Source organism: Sceloporus occidentalis, unplaced genomic scaffold, assembly GCF_023333645.1.
Source record: "Sceloporus occidentalis isolate IW3139 unplaced genomic scaffold, rSceOcc1.0.p SCAF_3, whole genome shotgun sequence".
Classification (NCBI taxonomy): Eukaryota; Metazoa; Chordata; class Lepidosauria; order Squamata; family Phrynosomatidae; genus Sceloporus; species Sceloporus occidentalis.
This window is the reverse complement of record NW_028316983.1, coordinates 79,347,254-79,365,292: the sequence shown is the minus strand read 5'-3', so window position 1 is coordinate 79,365,292 and position 18,039 is coordinate 79,347,254. Positions and strand designations below refer to the sequence as shown.

The window sequence follows — 18,039 nt, the reverse complement described above, 5'->3', positions numbered from 1 at the left end:
TCCACTGCTGAAGTATGCACAAGAGGTGGCCATTAATGTTTGCTTAAAAATATCCACTGAAGGAGAACGCACCATGTTCTGAGGTATTCTGTTCCACAGTTTAATAGCTCTTACCATGTGGAAGTTATTCATAATGTTTAGCTAGAATCTCCTTGTAATATGAATCCATGAATTAAGGTCCTACCCTCTGGAGCAGCAGCAAACCTATTCATCTTCTACATGACAGTCCTTCAGATACTTAAAGATGGCTATCTTATCACCTTTCAATCTTCTTTTGACCAGGTGAGGTCTAACAAAAGCAGAACAGCATGATACCATCATTTTGTGATACTATTACAGTAGCAGACAAGACAAAAAGTCTTGAACTTGTAGATCAAGAAGGATATTGACAAGCTGGAACATGGTGCCAGGAGAGCAAACAAGATGCTAAAAACTCTGGAAAGCAAGGGAGTTGGGTATGTTTAACTCAGAGAAAATTGAGAGGTGATTTCATAGAATCATAGAGTGAGAAGGCCATAAGGGCCCCCCCAGTCCAACCCCCTGCCATGCAGGAACTCACAATCAAAGTACCCCCAACGGATGGCCATCCAGCCTCTGTTTAAAGACCTCCAAAGAAGGAGACTCCATCACTCTCTGAGGGAGTGTGTTCCACTGTCAAACAGCTCTTACCATCAGAATGTTCCTCCTAATGTTTAGATGGAATCTCTTTTCCTGTAGTTTGCATCCATTGTTCCATGTCCTATTGTCCGGAACAGCAGAAAACAACCTTGCTCCATCCTCAATATGACATCCCTTCAAATGTTTAAACAGGACTATCATGTCACTTCTTAATCATCTCTTCTCCAGGCTAAACATGCCCAGCTCCCTAAGTCTCTCTTCATAAGGCATGGTTTCCAAACCCTTCATAATTTTGGTTGCCATCCTCTGGACACACTCCAGCTTGTCAACACCCTTTTTGAACTGTTTTTTAATTGTGGTGCCCAGAACTGAATACAGTACTCCAGGTGAGGCCTGACCAAAGCAGAACAGAGTGGCACTATCACTTCCCTTTATCTAGAGACTATACTTCTATTGATACAACCTAGAATCACATTGGCCCTTTTAGCTGCCGCATCACACTGTTGACTCATGTTCAACTTGTGGTCTACTAGGACTCTGAGATCCCTTTCACGCATAGTCTTATTAAGCCAAGTGTCTCCCATCCTAGATCTATGAATTTCATTTTTTGTCCTAAGTGCAGTACATTACATTTCTCTGTCTTGAAATTCATTTTGTTAGCTTTGGCCCAAGGTCAAAAGGTCAAAATCTATTAAGGTCATTTTGAATTCTGGTCCTGTCCTCTGGGGTATTAGCTACTCCTAATTTGGTATCATCTGCAAATAAGCACCCCCCCACCCAATTCTTTCATCTAAATCATTGATAAAGATGTTGAATAGCACTAGGCCCAGGACAGAACCCTGTGGCATGCCACTGGTCACTTCTCCCCAGGATGAGCAGGAGCCATTGCTGAGCACCCTTTGGATTCGGCTGGTCAACCAATTACAAATCCATTTAACAGTTGCACTGTCTAACCTACATTTTACCAGCTAGTTAGCAAGAATGTCAGGGGGGACCTTGTGAAGGCCTTACTGAAATCAAGATATGCAATATCCACAGCATTCCCTTAATCTACCAAGATAGTAATTTTATCAACTTTGAGAGAGAGAGAGAGAGAGAGAGAGAGAGAGAGAGAGAGAGAGATCAGATTAGCCTGGCATAACTTGTTTTTCAGAAACCGATGTTGACTTTTTGTGATTATGGCATTCCCTTTTAAATGTTCAGAGACTCTGTTTAATCATCTGCTTTAGAATCTTTGATAAATAGCTGTCATGTAAAACCTTGTTTTCTACTGCTCTACAGACTAGAACACAGATCAATGGGTTGAAATTACAAAAAAAGAAATATCATGTATACATTAGGAGGAACATCTTGAGTGTAGGAACTGTTTGACAGTAACAGACTGCCTCACAGGATGGTGGACTCTTTCTTTGGTAGTCTTGAAACAGTGGTTGGATGGCCATGTTTCAGGAGTGTTTTAATTGTGTATTCTTGCAAGGCTGGGAATTGGACTAAATGACTCTTACAGACTCTTTCAGCTTGATCTTTATCTTTTGTCCTTCACAGTAAAGGGAATCTGAAGGAGCATATGACCTATTAACAAAATGATTTACAGATAATGTGAATTGACTTAGTGATTTTACTAACCGTGTTATCTTCTTGATCAATGTCTGGCAACACCCAGTGACATCGGAAGATCTCTCCCAATATGGGATTGTAAGGCTTTTTAGCAACAGACCCCTTCCTTCCTGCATGGAAAGCTGAGAGGTACCACTTTACCACTTGAACCATTCGGTCCTTTGGATCTTTTTGGTCACTAATACTAGAGAAAACACAGGTAATTAATAAGCATTCTTATTCTGAAACCAAACCATCTACTGAAGTAGAAACTACACAGACATGCTTTTCTATAATATGTAATAAAGTATCATGTTTGCAATCACAAACAAAAAGTCTGTGTATAATGAAAATCCTGAATACCTCACAAATAAGTCTGGGTGTGCGAAGAAGTCAGCATACATTTCTAAGAGTGATCTTCTTTCCAAAATAAAAGTTGGAAGGACCACCTGAGAGAAGAAAAACGCAGAACGTTAGTTGTTGTTGTTTGGTGTGGGGTATTTTTTATTTTGTTTTGTTTTGTTTTCAGATTTTGGAATGAAGAAATCTTAAAGCAGTGAAATTGCCTTAGCAAGATTTGACATTTCAGAGGGAGGGGTACTAAAATGTAGTGCATCTGCTTTACATGGGTACAGCAACTTTCTATGTACACATATCCTAAAAACTTTCCATTACCAGAGGGTTCTTCTTCTTCTTCTTCTTGTGCATAAAAACTGGACAATCAAAATAATGCTACAAACCTACATTCAGCATCTTCAGCAGAAGAAACCTATATTTCTTATTAAAATTCCACCCTGATACTTATTAATATTCCTGAAGCTGAATTATAAGAATTATATCATACTACTCACACACATGGCCTAAATTAAACTGCTAGTCCCAAACAGAGCATTCCCCACTGATCACAGAACTAACGCAACTGCTGATTTATCAACTTTCCACTGATTCAACAGGTTTATTCTAGCTGCAGCTAGCAAGTGGATTTGGGTCTATACTTTGACCTATTTTGCTGCTTCTTCACATTAGGATGGGGAGGGAGTCATTACCTATTAGATTAAAGCCTTGGTGAAGTGGCCAAGTTGTCAGCTTCTTAACACAATGAAAGAAGATAATGTCTGCCTTAGGTTGAGTGAGAAAGGCTAGTGTTGGTTACTCAACCCATAGTTCGAGCCCCATCACTGTGGATGTGGGACTGTTTGGTAACAAGGGGTTGGCTGATAACCTTTTTCAGGGACTAAGAACTGTCCATTAAGAAAGACTTGCCTTTCACCTCTGAACTAACTAAAGCCACTAACACTGATTTAACATTTTTTCATGAAGCTGCTTTTCAATCTTACCTTTGTTAGATCCATTCCTAACCTAACTTGTGATAAGAGATGCATGATAACACTTTTGTGTTCTTCCACTGACTCTCCTTCAGCATCATCATCTCTATCATCAATAGGATCAAACAGATCTGTAAAAATGAATATTTTAAATTACTTGTCTACTACAAAAATAGCTCATAAAAAGGTAAAATAAAAATATTCCAAGTATTGCAAACCATGCCTGTTATAAAGGGAGCATATGCCTTCTTTTCTGCATTTTTACTGTATCTATATTTTAATCAACATACCATAAATTCTACTGAAATTATTTTGCCCATGTAAAATTTATGAACTTCTCTTACCAGCATCATTTGTTCCATTAGACATGGAAGAATTGAGAGATTCTGCTGTGTCTGGTCGTTTCATACTACTTCCTGTGCTGCTACGTGTTAGGATTGCCCCGGTCCCTGAAGGACTATGGAAGGAAACAAAGCTCTTATAGTTGAATACATTTTTGACAATTCTAAACACAACACTCTAAACAACTCTCACAAAAGTTTAACTGAGAAAATGCATACACACATTCAAAACAGACAGCCAAAATAATTAGCCCTTTAAAGAAATGAAACAAAGACCAAAGCAAACTTATATTCTATAAACTTTCATATAGAAAATGAACTCTATCTATCTATCTATCTATCTATCTATCTATCTATCTATCAGCAGAAAAGATGCTGACAAAGTGGGGCTTTCCCACATCTTTCTATATCCTGCAGCCATTTGAGTCTCTTAAAAGCTTCATGGGAGGGGGTCGGGAAACCACAGTAAAGTCTTGATATGATATGTGGAAGAGGCAGATGGCAACACAAGGAGGGAACTGCCAATAGTCAGATGGAAGAAGCTTCATACAAGCAAGAAGCACTTTCTGCAGGCTATCTGATTTGTTAGTTCTCTCCTTGCACAGGCCCAAATCCATCCATTAGTCCTAACCATTGCAGACCCACCAAGTCAACATTAAGTTCCATTGATTCAGTGAGTCTTTCCTGGGGCCTGGTAGACTTCTGGAGAAACTCCAGGGGGCTGCAGTGAATAGGGGAAAAAAGCTCCACTGTATAAACAGCACTCCACTTACTTAACTTTTGGAACGAACCCAAAGTTCCTTTCAGAAATGTTTACAATATCACTTTATGGTAGTCAAGCTTTTGACTACATATAAATCTTATTCTAGGAGGATATGCAGCTGTATGGAACTACAGCATTTATAGCTGAAGTTTTTTTAAAAAAACTGGGGACTGCCTAGCTTGCTCTCTCTGCTATATAAACTCACAGAATTTAATGGATAAAAGTTAGTCCCCAGTAGCATCTATAGGAGTTATTGGAGAATTTCCAAATGCAACATCTCTGAGGAGTTAATTGCTATAGTTACTTCACAATATGGATGCTGTGAAAGTAATACTCTTGGTACAAAAGAAATCATAAAATTATATTTTGGAAAGCTGGGATAGCTTCATGAAAGTGCTGCCTTAAGCACTTCTGCCTTAAATGATTGGAACATCTGGATTCAGATCCACACATAACACATCTTCCCTCAACTCTAATCTTTGTAGGCTTTCTATCACTTACTCCAAACATCTCTTTGGGGATGAACTACTCTGATAGAATTCATCGGCATCATAAAATTCATCTTCGCTGCTGGAATAGGAGAAGTCTGGAACAGTATTTGGAGAAAGATTGACATGGCTCGGAGAAGTTAAGCTGCTGCTGGGTGCCGATTGTCCACTTCCTGTAATTATTATTATGAATAATTTACATTAAGTTACAAAGAATTTATTCTTTATACAAGCCGTTTCTGGTGTGCCTCAGTGCATGTTAGTTCATCAAATTCAAGATTATTAGCAACTTCAAAAATATAAGAATCAGAGTGATGGAAGAAACACATAACAGGCACTTAAATGCAAATCTGCCCACAATCACCAAATCAATCCACTTCAAGTATCATAAACAAGTGAGCCAATTAACATGCTACAAAGGAAGCCCCCTCTCCCAATCTTCATTGGTGTCGGTGGGGAATCTTTCACATTTATATGGAACTGGAAGCTCCTTGGAGAAAAGAGGATGATGGGTAGATAAATATACTGCATTAATTCTGTTCTCTCCAATATCAGTAGCAGGATAGGCCAGAAGCAGCCCTGCTTATTTTTGTGATCCCTGGACACACCCACACATCCAGACCCAATTACACTGTGGGCACTCAAAGACAAGGACAATCACACTACAGGAAGCCTCTATGAGTGCTAATTCTGTTCTAAGGCAAAGTGTGGGGCATTTTAAAAATAAAACAAGAGCTCCATCCTCATTTTGAATAAACAAAATTCATTTCTGAACAAGTCACTTCTGATTTTGGAAAAAAACAAACACCCCAACACTTTTGTTTAGCAATGCAGCCCATGATGGATCAATCAAAGTTCCTCATCATGCATTTCACCAGCAAGACTGTTTAAGTAAAATACTTAGTACCATTTATGTTACTAAAATCTTCATGAACATCAAACCTATCAAATTCATTTTCAGATTTTAAAACAAGACAATCATGCTATACCTGTACTATTTGGTGTTGGAGTTTGGTGATTTCCAAGTAATGTTATAGCAGGTCCAACAGCCAAGGATGAAGGTCGCTGTTCTGATTTGCAAAGCTGAGCTGATTCTAAAAGACATTAAAGTAACCAATGAAATAGAAGAGGCAAGTGTCCAGGTTTTGCATGACATCACCTTCATCACACTCATGATCAGGAATACAAACAGAAAGAATTTAAGAAAGTTTTCCAGATCTAACTAGAAACCAAGCACATCTTGTAAAGCATTTAATCCATTTGAAAACAAGAGGAAAAAATCCAATATACACTTCAGTACATAGAAGCACAGCACAAGACTGGCTGTTTTTGTAACTACATTGCTTGAATACATGTACTCTTCATCAGTGCTACTCAAAGTGGCAGTCCATGCACCAGTGCCAGTCCTTGAGCCACTGTCAGTCAGTCTGTGGCAAATTTCCAGGAAAAGAACAACAACTGTAGACAATGGACACAAATATGGTACATGTACTGGTCCCCTGCACGTTTAAAAAAAAAGCTGGTTCCACACATCCGAAAGCTTTAGATTAGCAGGTTGCTTACCTACAACTGATTCTTTGAGTGGTCACATGTAAACTCACACATATGGGAATTTTTGCACTTGCACAAACTGTCTTTGGAAACTTCTAGAGCTGGATCACTTTGGGAGTCTCTCACGCTGCACATGCTCAGTGTGATTCCCACTCAAACCTCCTTAGTTCTATGTCCACCAGAACAGCCATCAACCAAGGAAGTTCAGCATACCAATAGAGAGGAGGTGGTTGAGTTATGAGAGTTCACAGATGGCCACTCACAGAACCACAGTTACAGAAGCAACCAGCTTCATGATCAATGACTCAACACATATGGGAAATTAGCAAGCTATGCACACCTATAGAGGGAGACTGAGACTATGGTCCCCATGACTGAATCACAAACAAGCCAAAGGAAGTAGAATTTCTGACCTGAACATCAAGTCTATAATGCTTTCTAAAATTAAGTGGGTGAGCCTAAGTAGCTGCTTGGCAGATAGTTTTAAAGGACACACCAGCCAGGAACAAAGATAAAGTGGAGATAGCCCTTATGAAATGAAAACAAATAGAAGGGGGCTCTGGCTTTATGTCAGTGTGGTAAGCTGATGAGCCACCCATTTGGAAATGCTCTGCAAGGAAGCTTGACAACTTTGCCTATGCATTCCATTATAGACAAAAAGTCTAGAGAATTTTCTGAAATGTTTTGTCCTATCAATATAGAAAGTGGGAGGACACGTCTGACTTATAATGTGTCATAAGACTTAAAACATGTAGGGTTAGCTGTGTTGGCCATTTGACAAATACAAACAAAAATTCATCAGTGATAAATGCACAATATGTACTTGTTGCAAGCTTTTGAAGCTCCATGGGCTTCTTCATCAGGCAAGATGTTACAAACCAAAACCGAGGGAAATCTCCATAATCTCCAATTGTTCCCCCCCTTCCTGTTTGGTTTGTAACATCTTGCCTGATGAAGAAGCCCATGGAGCTTCAAAAACTTGCAACAAGTATAGCCAATAAAGATATCACTGATGGATTTTTGTTTGTATGGAAAGACTGTTAGTCATCTCTGGATGGGGTCAGGAAGAATGTCAGAAGTGAGAGCTACTGAGACAAGTGAAAGGAGGAAACCACTTTCAGAAGAAAGGTGACATCTGGAAACAGGACAATCTTCTCCTTGTGAAATTGGAGGAACAGCAGGATTAGCAAAGCATCCAGCTCACTTGCCCTCCTGGCAGAGCTGATGGCCATAAGGAACACACTATTCCATGTGAGAGCTTCGTCACACAAGGCAAAGCGTTCAAAAGGACATCTCATTAGCTGGAAAACAACAAGCCATAAGTCCCAGGCATGAGTGATGGGATTTTGTGAAAGAAAAGCGTTAATGAAAGCTGTGAAGAAAAGCTTAACCGAAGTGCACAAACCAAGAAGAGACGTTTCAAGGTCAGCTGAAGGCCTGAGAGAACAGTCATGTTAACTCACTGGCGAAACGTCAGGAAGAAACTCTTCTTGAACATGGCCACGTAGCCCGAAAAACCCACAAAAAACTATAGTCATGTAAACTCTTGTTAAAGAAATGAAGAGGCCCTGCAATGCAAAGGAAGACAGGAACTAAAGAATATGGTTAATGGACATTCAATGTCAGTCCACATGAATATCATTGAGAAAAGTGAGGAAGCATCTCTACTTATAGCCGTATGACTTCCTGGTTGATTGTTTATGTGCAGAGAAAAGGATGGCTAATGCCTCCGAGGGGAATATTCTCTGAGCTGTGAGATGAAGCATGTGAAAATCTGGGTGCTGTATCTGACCGTCAGCTTGGGTGTGATTGTGATAGAATGAGAGTCTGCAAAAGCAACAAGAAAACAGATGCAGAAACATGGTGAACTACAACTGTTGAAGCCACCATGGTAGAATGCAGTCCATGTCATCATACCTGATCTTCACCAGGACCCTGGTGATGAGTGAAAACGGAGAAAAAGAGAAGACTGTTACAATTAAAAAGAAACACATCTCTTAATGCACCCAAAAAGGAGGCTGCTGGGTGCAATAGCAAGAACACTAATGTCTGTCTGCACTGGCAAACAAGTTCACCTCTCCATGGCAACAATGCCTAAATACCTCGAGGAGTACTTGGGGAATCAGCTTCGACTCATGAGACTGGGCTTGCAATCTTCTGACAGTGTTGGCCAGAACACTGTCCTTCCTTAGAAAGAAAGCTGAAATAGGACTGATGTCGTTCACAATGCACTAATCCCAGAAATTAATGGTAAGATAGGGAAGAATCCAGGAGTGGGTGTCTCCTTGCTTGTTCATGTAAATGTTCATGTTGTCTATCATGACCTGAACAGAACCTTTGACAAGGAGGGTTTCTAAGGCTCTGAAAGCCTTAACCATAGCACATAGCTTGAGAAAGTTGATATGGTTCCTCTTCTTATGAGGAGACCAAGCACTTCTGATGACTAGAGTTCCCATGTGAGCTCCCCAACCATGGGTATACACATATGTTGTCATTATTCTCATAGGTTTTGAAAAGGAGAACGGAATGGCCACAAGCAGGTTTGACAGCAATGCCCTTCAGCGTAGAGACTAACAAACTGAGGTTATGGGGCCAGAGACTCATCAGAGGATCGTCCAATTCCAGGACAAAAATGGAGAGAAACCAAGACTGGAGAGGCCACATTCAAAGCCCAGAGAAGTGGGTTGTTGCCATGGTAAACCCCAGAAGGACCTGCACATCATTTACCTGCAGCGTCTGAGGGCAATCCATGCAGACAGCAGCTTCCAGAATCTGGTGCACTCTGACAAGAGGCAGGTAGGCTCTTCCCAACTGAGTCCAGAATGTTACTGATGTACTGGATTTGTTGGCTCAGATACAACTGTGATTTCCCAGAGTTCATAAGGAGGCCAAGATTATGGAGCAGAGACATGGTAATAGAGCCTATGATAGAACTTGATTTGGGAACTACAGTTCAGGAGCCAGTCATCTATGTAGGGGAAAGATGGAGACTCCCTTAAGACAGAGGAAGGCCTCCACTGCCATTGTGCACTTGGTAAAAACATGTGACACTATTGAAAGGTTGAAAGGCAGGACATGAAAATGGAAGCAATGGTTTTAAAAAGCAAAGCAGAGGAAGCAACAATGAGCAGAGTGAATCCAAATATGAAAATATGCATCCTGGAGATCAATAATCGCAAACCAATCTCCATGGTGCAATAAGAGGGAGAACTGCAGAAAACATTACCAACAATAACTGGAAGAACAGGAACAGACTGTACATCAGATCTACACTATTAGGCGCCATTAATGCATTCAACTTTTTTAGATAAGCAAAATATACATGGACAGGCTTGGCTTTCTTCTGATAGGATAATAGGCTTTTTGGAAAAAACATCAGCAGACTTGGATTTCTTCTTACAAACCAAATAATCATCAGAAGGCTTCTTCTTTTTTGGGGGAGAAGTACAGACCCTTAAGTATGGATTCACACAGTGATGACAGCCTGGCTGAATCTGAAGTTGACTGCACTAAACTTCCCTGACGAGTGAGGGAAGTTTTATTGGTACTAGTGTGATCCATCAGTACAGCAAATGGTGAAGTTGAAGTAACTGAGCATGTGAAGCAATGCCCACAGAGGTTGTGAAAAGAGGCCTGTTTCAGTGAAATCAGCCATGTTAATAGCAGACTCACAGAGAAGGGCTTTCAGACGCGATGCCCTATTCTAATGGTCCTAGTGGGAAAAGACTCTACAATCGGAAGACGTATCCACAACATGGGCCTTCCTCAAGTAAAATAGGCACATACAATGGCTGTTTTTCTAGAGGAATCATCATTCCACAGCAATATCTCTTACAGTAGACTATAGATGCCATAAATCTGAGAAAAATCAAGAAAAACAAGTCAAATAAGATTAGATAATGCAAGACGTTTGCTATTATGCTGTTGTGATAGCGGATGAAAGAGAACCGAGATGGTTTGATCGGGCCCCATACTGATCATGTGCTCTCAGCCAAAATGATCTGGCTTTAGAAGTTTGCAAAGATGGACTATACTGGGACAGAGACACCTATATATGTGAGTCATAGAAACCACAAAGAAGAATGAATCTTCTAAGTATGTGATCGGAGGAATGTTATATTTTTAGCAAGTCAAACAATGGATAAGTAGAAAATTCTATTATTAGTACTGAATATTAATAATCTATAAATTCAGAATATTTCTATACCAGTATTTCCATACACTATACCTGGAGGTAAGACAGTTTGAGTAGGCATTGTGCTGATCACTGAAGATTCCAATAGACTAGGTTGATATATTGCATCAACCGGATTAATAGTGCTCTGTGACAAAGACAAAAACAAAAACAAATGAAACCCAATTTAGGAATTGTGCTTTATACAGAAAATTTCTTTAAAAAATGCCTAAATCCTGATAGAAATATAAATTGACAGAAGTAAACAGTATGTTTTCCAAGCATTAGTCATCCAGACGGAATAGCAGTTATACACATATTAAAACTGAATTTAATGTTTTCATTTTATTTAATGTATGCATAAATGCCCATCTCTAAAGCCCTAGATTCCTAATTTTTAATCCCACTGATATGTTAGGAACACTACAAGAAAACAAATGAGAGGTTGTTTTAGACTCTTTTTTTATATATAAAAAAGTGATACCTAATAGTTTCTGAAATATCATTTTATAATTAATTAAAGAATTTACCAAGAGCCTTGAGGAAAATAATGTGTTAATGTACCCTGACAGACATATAAAGTATTTTAAACTGGTCATTTGATTGTTTGCAGATTGGATGAGTGCAACTTTTGTTGGATTTTGTTTTATATTAATTTATTCTCTTTTGAGATACAGTGATATCTTTTACTGAAAGAACTTATTAATCAAGCAAAGGAATCTTATCAGACTCCTTAAAACCTCTCCACACATCATAATTTCTAAATCCTTATCCAGGACCAAATCTTCTTTAAATCAGGATGTATACCTGATTAAGAGCTACATTTTGCTGCTGGGTCATCTATCTTTTGCTGCTCTAAAGAAAAAAAGTTAATACTACTTTGCATTAATTTAAAACATTGATGAAATTTGCAACTTTTTATAAATTATAGAGATGGAAGATGTACATATGATTCATCTACCACACACAATGACTGGTTCCTATGGTCTCAAAAGGATTGAAAAACTTTTGGAATTGGCCATATTATGCCTATGGATTACCACGTGTCATGTATGTTACGTACAACAGCATGAACACACCTATCACATGCAGTGAACTGCTAGATTTGTCCCCATAAGAATGAGCTTTTTAAAAAAAAATTACTTAGATTCTTGTGAGCATAGTTTTAAATATATTATTCCAGGTTCCACACTACTGAAATATTTCATGGATTCTGAAAATCAAATATTAACATACCACTGCTATTTGCAGAACATGCTGTCTGAGCAATAAATCAAGATAAAGTCAAGACAGGCACTTCGTAATCTAAGCACTTAACAAAATGGACACAATTCGAAATAAGACATTTAAATACAGCCATTGTACAAAATCACATATCAAGAAAAGAATTAACCTAGAAAAATAGAAGATTAGACACAGACATGCCAATAATAGGACAGCAACAAAAATAAGATGGATATGTGAAGAGAGAGGGAATTTGTTTATTTCTGGACAAAATATTAGCAAGAATACTTGATTTTTGCAGAACATTTAAAATTAACTGATGAAAGAACAGAGGTGAAAAGCATGAGAGATAAGGACATTTAAATGTATGTTCTCTGGCAGTAAATACACTGAAGATTGTTCAGCCTCACTTCACTTACAAATAAGACAGTAAGAATATATTCATTTGGACATGACACTGAACAGTAAACAGCACTAATCTATGTGATAAATAAATTCAGATTATTATAATGTATAATCTGGGTAAGACAAAACCGATAATGGTTCACTGTCAGTGAAGAAAATTAATCAGAATGAGTTTTTTGTTTTTACTCTAAAGAAATAGTGCCCAAAATAAATCAGAAATATTCTGATATTGCTTAGAACAGGAGTGGGGAAACTGCAGCCTACACTATATACACGTTCCATAACCCATTTTCCTAAACCCCCTGAACACCCCCCCCCCATATTTTAGGAAAGGCCCAAATATAGAAAACCGCATGCAAATGTGTCAGCTTAACTGTACTGCCTGCCCAAACTCTCATAACCTGCTTGAAGCTAAGAACTAACCCAAAATGGTGAACATAATTGACTTCTGCTTTACTTTACTTTCTATCCAATGTGCAGAATATATTAAGAACTTATCTTTATTTTGTATCTCTAACTTCTAAGAAGACAGCATGAATTATTCTACAATCTGTCTGGTTTTTTCTTAGCCATACACAAATTGGAGAATAATGCCTTACTGTTCAGTACTGCAATAAATAGATACATACTAAAACCCATGTATTCCAGATTTTGATTCTCAGAGCACACAATTATGCCAATTAACAGAATTGGTGTCTCAGCCAACTAGAAAGTTACTATATGTGTCCCTAGACATTATTTAACAGAAAATCTGGAACCTAAGATAGAAATTACATGGAAAGAAAGGGGGTAGGTAGGTTCCTGCACCAAGGAAAAAGAAGAGTAATTTAACATGTTTCAGCAAACTTTTTATTCAAAACAATACACACAATGAAATGAAACAACCAGGTTAGGTAAGCTTTGCACAAGTAAACAAGAAGAATTTGAAACTTCTAAAGGCCATTTCAAAATTTATTCCAAAATGCATCTATAAATTATAATCTTTTTACTTTCACCAGCCTTCACTTTTCTTATTATTTCTGTTTTGGTGGCCGAATGTCTACATAAGCTTCAAAAATATATTGGAGGTAGGTTTAAGGCAGACTTATCTACTCTCACCTTTTATCTGTTTGCCTATTCATTTACACTCCATGAGGGGTTCTGGAGGTAACTGCTGTTTACTTCCCTGTTACAGGTAGGTACACACAGCTACAGTAGGATGAGCTAGAGCAGAATCCCATTCATTCTCACCTCGAGATTACTGCACAGACAGGTTGCTGCAACCCTAAAACATCAGAAGTCTGTGTTCATTCAGCCTTCTTTAACTATCCCCCCAGTGCTTATACAGCTGAAAAAACTTCTAGGTAGTCAGAGGGATGAGGCTGGAGAGCATAAAAAGGCTTTGTAAAAAGAAGCTTCTTTGTCAGAGGAGTATGTGTACAACTAATAATTACAGAGACAAATTTTACCTACAATAGGTCTATACCTGTGCAGGGGAGTATTTTGGAATTTTCTACAGCTAGAGATTTTGATGGTAGCACTAGAGACAAATTCCAAGCAAGCTGTAACAAGACTACCATAGGATATTCATGCTGCCATTCTCAAATAAATCTTTTCACCTTTAGAACCGCAAACCAATTAGAATAAAAAAAGGGATTTTTAGATAGAAATAGGTTAACTAAATACACCTTTAGGGGAAGGAAAAGCAATCTTTGTTCAGTCAGGATTAAAGAAAGGAAAGAACATGTATCACTATACACTTAAAGTATGAATGGGAAACTTCAGCCAGTCCAAGAGCCAGTTTAACCTGGGCCCCTCACAGGCTGCTAGAAAATAAACTTAAGAAAATTGGTATTTTTACATTAAATGTTGCAGCAAAAACAGTGCTATCTATTTAAAAGGTAAAACATCTGCTGCTGGATTCCCATAAGAGGGAATTCATCACCATTTTTAATACCAGAAAAGGGCCAGCCAGAGGGCGTCGGGGCCCTGCAAAAACAGCCTTGAGCTATGAAGGTAGTTTTCTTGATTATTTTGTAAAGTGTAGTCTTTGCATGGAAGAACCTATGACAGTCTGATTTTCTATGTCATTTTGAATGGCTCAATGTCTGGATGCAGGATAGAAGCATTGTCTTGTGAGATTACATCACACCACAGAGGTAGTTTGGGAAACAATGATCAATAAAGCAGATGAGGAAAACGGCACTGTCTAAGCCACCATAAAATACAGCTAATTTGTCCAAATCAATTTTCAGTCATTGTCAACAACAGAAATGGAGGGAACATGTACAACATCTAAACTCTCCATACAAAGAAATGAACATCTTCCACCAATTGCCTTCCTTATCTTCCCCTGCTCTTATAAAACTATCTTGCCTGATGCAATGTAAATGTATTGGTATTCAGTCTTCCTCACATTAAGAAAAGCTGATCCTGAACAACTTTATTCAATATCCACTTGTGGAATTTTTTTGCTCAGACCATCTATTACAGCAATGGTTCCCAAACTTTGGTCTTCCAGGTAGTTTAAACTTTGGGCTCCTAGAAGCCCTAATCAGCTTGGCCAACAGACAGGAATTCTGGGGCCGGAAGTCCAAAACATCTATAGGACCAACGTTTGGGAACCACTGCACTGGAGTATTGTCATCACCAGCTACATGTATTGCAATTAGAAAAATCTGGCACATTTCACACTGATAACTCATGCCACAGAGCTAGAGTGACAGCTGATAAAATTCACAACCAAGTTCAGATTTAAGTATCAGACTGTTAAATGCCATCGGCACTCTTTCCATCTATCACCCTTGCCACACCATGGCAATCATTAGCAATTACAGTATACTGATGTTTAGGGCCCATGCAGTGTCTTCATCAACATCCGTTGAAGCTATTTTATTTATTCAATTATTTATATTTTATGTACAGCTGAAATCAAACAGTTTCAAATAGAAGCCCCTATGTCAGATGCAGTAGAGTCATCCATCCAAGACTCAAGTGGACCAATGATGGAAGCACAAGTCATATATTCCAAGAACTGATGTGAGTGTGGTAATGATGAAAAAACTAGAACCAGAGTTCTTTGCTTTGCAATGACATGACACCTGTAACCAATGCTATTAAAACAGAAAAAGCAGATCCAAGTGTAATGAAAATCTTTGGTGAATACTTGCAGTGTCAAGTTCATGATGTTAATAGCCTTGTTGCTTGATAGTAATATCATTGCTTGAGGCTATGTTAAGTGAGTCACAATGAAAATTATGTCTCAAGCTCAAGTAAGCTTTGACTTCTCTATGTTTAAGAAAAGCCCAAAATTCATCAAGAGACAGAGTCGTGTCCAAATGTGCAAAAGTGATTTTGCATAGGTGCTATCACTAACTAATAATCTATATCATAAAATTCGTAAACACAATATACTGCTACTACAAAACTCTGTAAACAGAAATATACATATTTTAAATTTATACCGAAAGCCTTTTGGTATAAACTGGGGTTTGGTTCCAGGACCCCCTGTGGATACCAAAATCTGTGGATGCTCAAGTCCCATTAAATACAATGGCATAGTAAAGTGGTATCCCTTATGTAAAATTGCAAAATCAAGATTTGCTTTTTAGAATTTGTATATTTTAAAAATATTTTCAAGTCATAAATGCTTGTATCCATAAAAAGTCCATGGATAAAGAGAGCTGACTATAATAGCAAACCAACATATTTTCCTTAACAAGTGAAAGATATGACCAGGTTGACCATTTAAAACCATCTCTTAGTAATTAATTTATTTACACTTCTCAAATCAAAACATTATCATCCTAAATTAACTGAATACAAACTACCTATTTTGTCCTCTCTCAGCTTCAAAATCTCTTCTTGAAGAGATTGCAAAACATGAGGGGGCTAATCTGAAAATCCCATCAGATTACAGATCATCACATTCTATCAGGTAAACATCCTACACAACTGAGAAGACCCAGTTAATGGTCGAGATAGTTCTCCAAACACTGTAATACAGAATTAAGACTATTTCCAACATAGAGCCCAGGAAAACTTTCAGTACAAGTTATTGACTAGGGCACAGTAAAAAATTGTGCTTGGAATACACTGATTTCTGCCTAGTGAAGTACTTGGAGTGACTGCACAAACAGACGAGGTAGCAAAAATTCTTACTCAATTATTAGCACGGTTCAGTCTGTAGCACATATTTGGTCTCTTGCGTTCCACAGTATGATACGAACAGCCGAAGAATGAGACATTGGTGTTAGCTTTCAGCTAGTAATCCCTAACTTTTTCAAGTATGGTACATTAGCACTGTCTTATTTTTATTTATTTTCTCAGTGAATTGACCTGTACTATCAAAGGTATATTTTCCATCTCAGAGCAAGCATCCTAACTAGTAATGTAGGCTTCAATCATGTATGTCTACACAGACTGAAAGTCTCAACAAAAGACTTGGAGCCATAAACTGCTTTGTGCTTTGTTGAGTTTGCCTGTGTAACACATCAAATATCACCTTTGAGAGATAAGCCTCTCTCAACATGTTGAAATTTCAAACAGCTCCCCTGACTTTTTCCATTTTTGACAAGTAAAACTGTGACAAATCTGGGAGTAATCATTAATGTGCTCTTATCCAAGACATGGTAAGTATCTATCATGACTGGCACCGAGGGGAATTTAACATCCACGCTGCATACAGCATTTGAAGATGGTCCTAGAGTCTATATGTCTAGTGTCCACTGAAAAAACAAAACAAAAATAAAATTATGCCTAACTATGCCAAGAAAAGTTAGGAACATTTAGAATTCTTTATTTTCCTCAAGACTAAAACAATTAAAATAAAATAAAAAACCAGAAGAATAAGTAAAACTACTAAGAATATTTGATAATCTTTACCCAAGAGATTATTTTACATATGCTACTGTTATGGCAACTGAAGAAGAACTAATGGAAATGGCATATGAGCGCACCCCAAAAAGGCAAGGGAGAGATACTGACACCAAATTTTTTAGCTGTAGTGCAGAAGGTTTTGGAATGTACTGACCCATCTGTGATGCACATAGACAACAATGAAGTTACTGTTATTTAGTAATATTGCAAGGCTCAAGAGTCTCAGTTTTTTCATACCTCTGCTATACCTTGCAAGAGTACTTCTGAATTGTATGCCTGAGGAACAGGAGCAGTAGGGACCAAATTTCTGGAATAATAGAAAAGGAAATGAGGTGTTGGTACTCGCTGTGAATCATCATTCTTACATGTGCAGAGAAGCAAACCACAATCCTTTAGATTGTATCACCTCAGAGTAAACAAATTCAGTAAGGAGAAAAGGGGTCTTGACTCTCTGGAACCACTATGAGGTTATATAACGGAAAGCAAGGTGGAGTCCTCCTCTGCATCATCCGGAGAATTTTGTCCTCATTTATAAAATTTATTCAAATTTTGAATAACCTGTTTTCACCAAGTCTAAACTAAATGAAACAAAACACGCTGAGAAATTGATAAAAATGTTTCAGATTCCAAAACTTCAGATATTTCTAGCTATACCAAGTGTCCTCTTTGTTCATCTCATTTACTTGATAAATAATGA

At 38.1% G+C, this 18,039-nt stretch overlaps 1 protein-coding gene across 4 annotated transcripts in view; it reads right to left on the bottom strand.

Moving 5' to 3' along the window:
- OSBPL9 (oxysterol binding protein like 9) overlaps positions 1 to 18,039 on the bottom strand; it is a 94,924-nt gene that overhangs the window by 5,143 nt on the left and 71,742 nt on the right. For all 4 annotated transcript variants that reach the window (XM_089515126.1, XM_089515127.1, XM_089515128.1 and 1 more), the window contains 7 exons: positions 10,911 to 11,004; positions 6,121 to 6,225; positions 5,145 to 5,304; positions 3,884 to 3,996; positions 3,552 to 3,670; positions 2,578 to 2,663; positions 2,245 to 2,419 (listed from right to left, as the gene is read on the bottom strand). In XM_089515126.1, the coding sequence (XP_089371252.1) occupies positions 2,245 to 2,419; positions 2,578 to 2,663; positions 3,552 to 3,670; positions 3,884 to 3,996; positions 5,145 to 5,304; positions 6,121 to 6,225; positions 10,911 to 11,004 (852 nt within the window). The remainder of the gene's footprint in view (positions 1 to 2,244; positions 2,420 to 2,577; positions 2,664 to 3,551; positions 3,671 to 3,883; positions 3,997 to 5,144; positions 5,305 to 6,120; positions 6,226 to 10,910; positions 11,005 to 18,039) is intronic.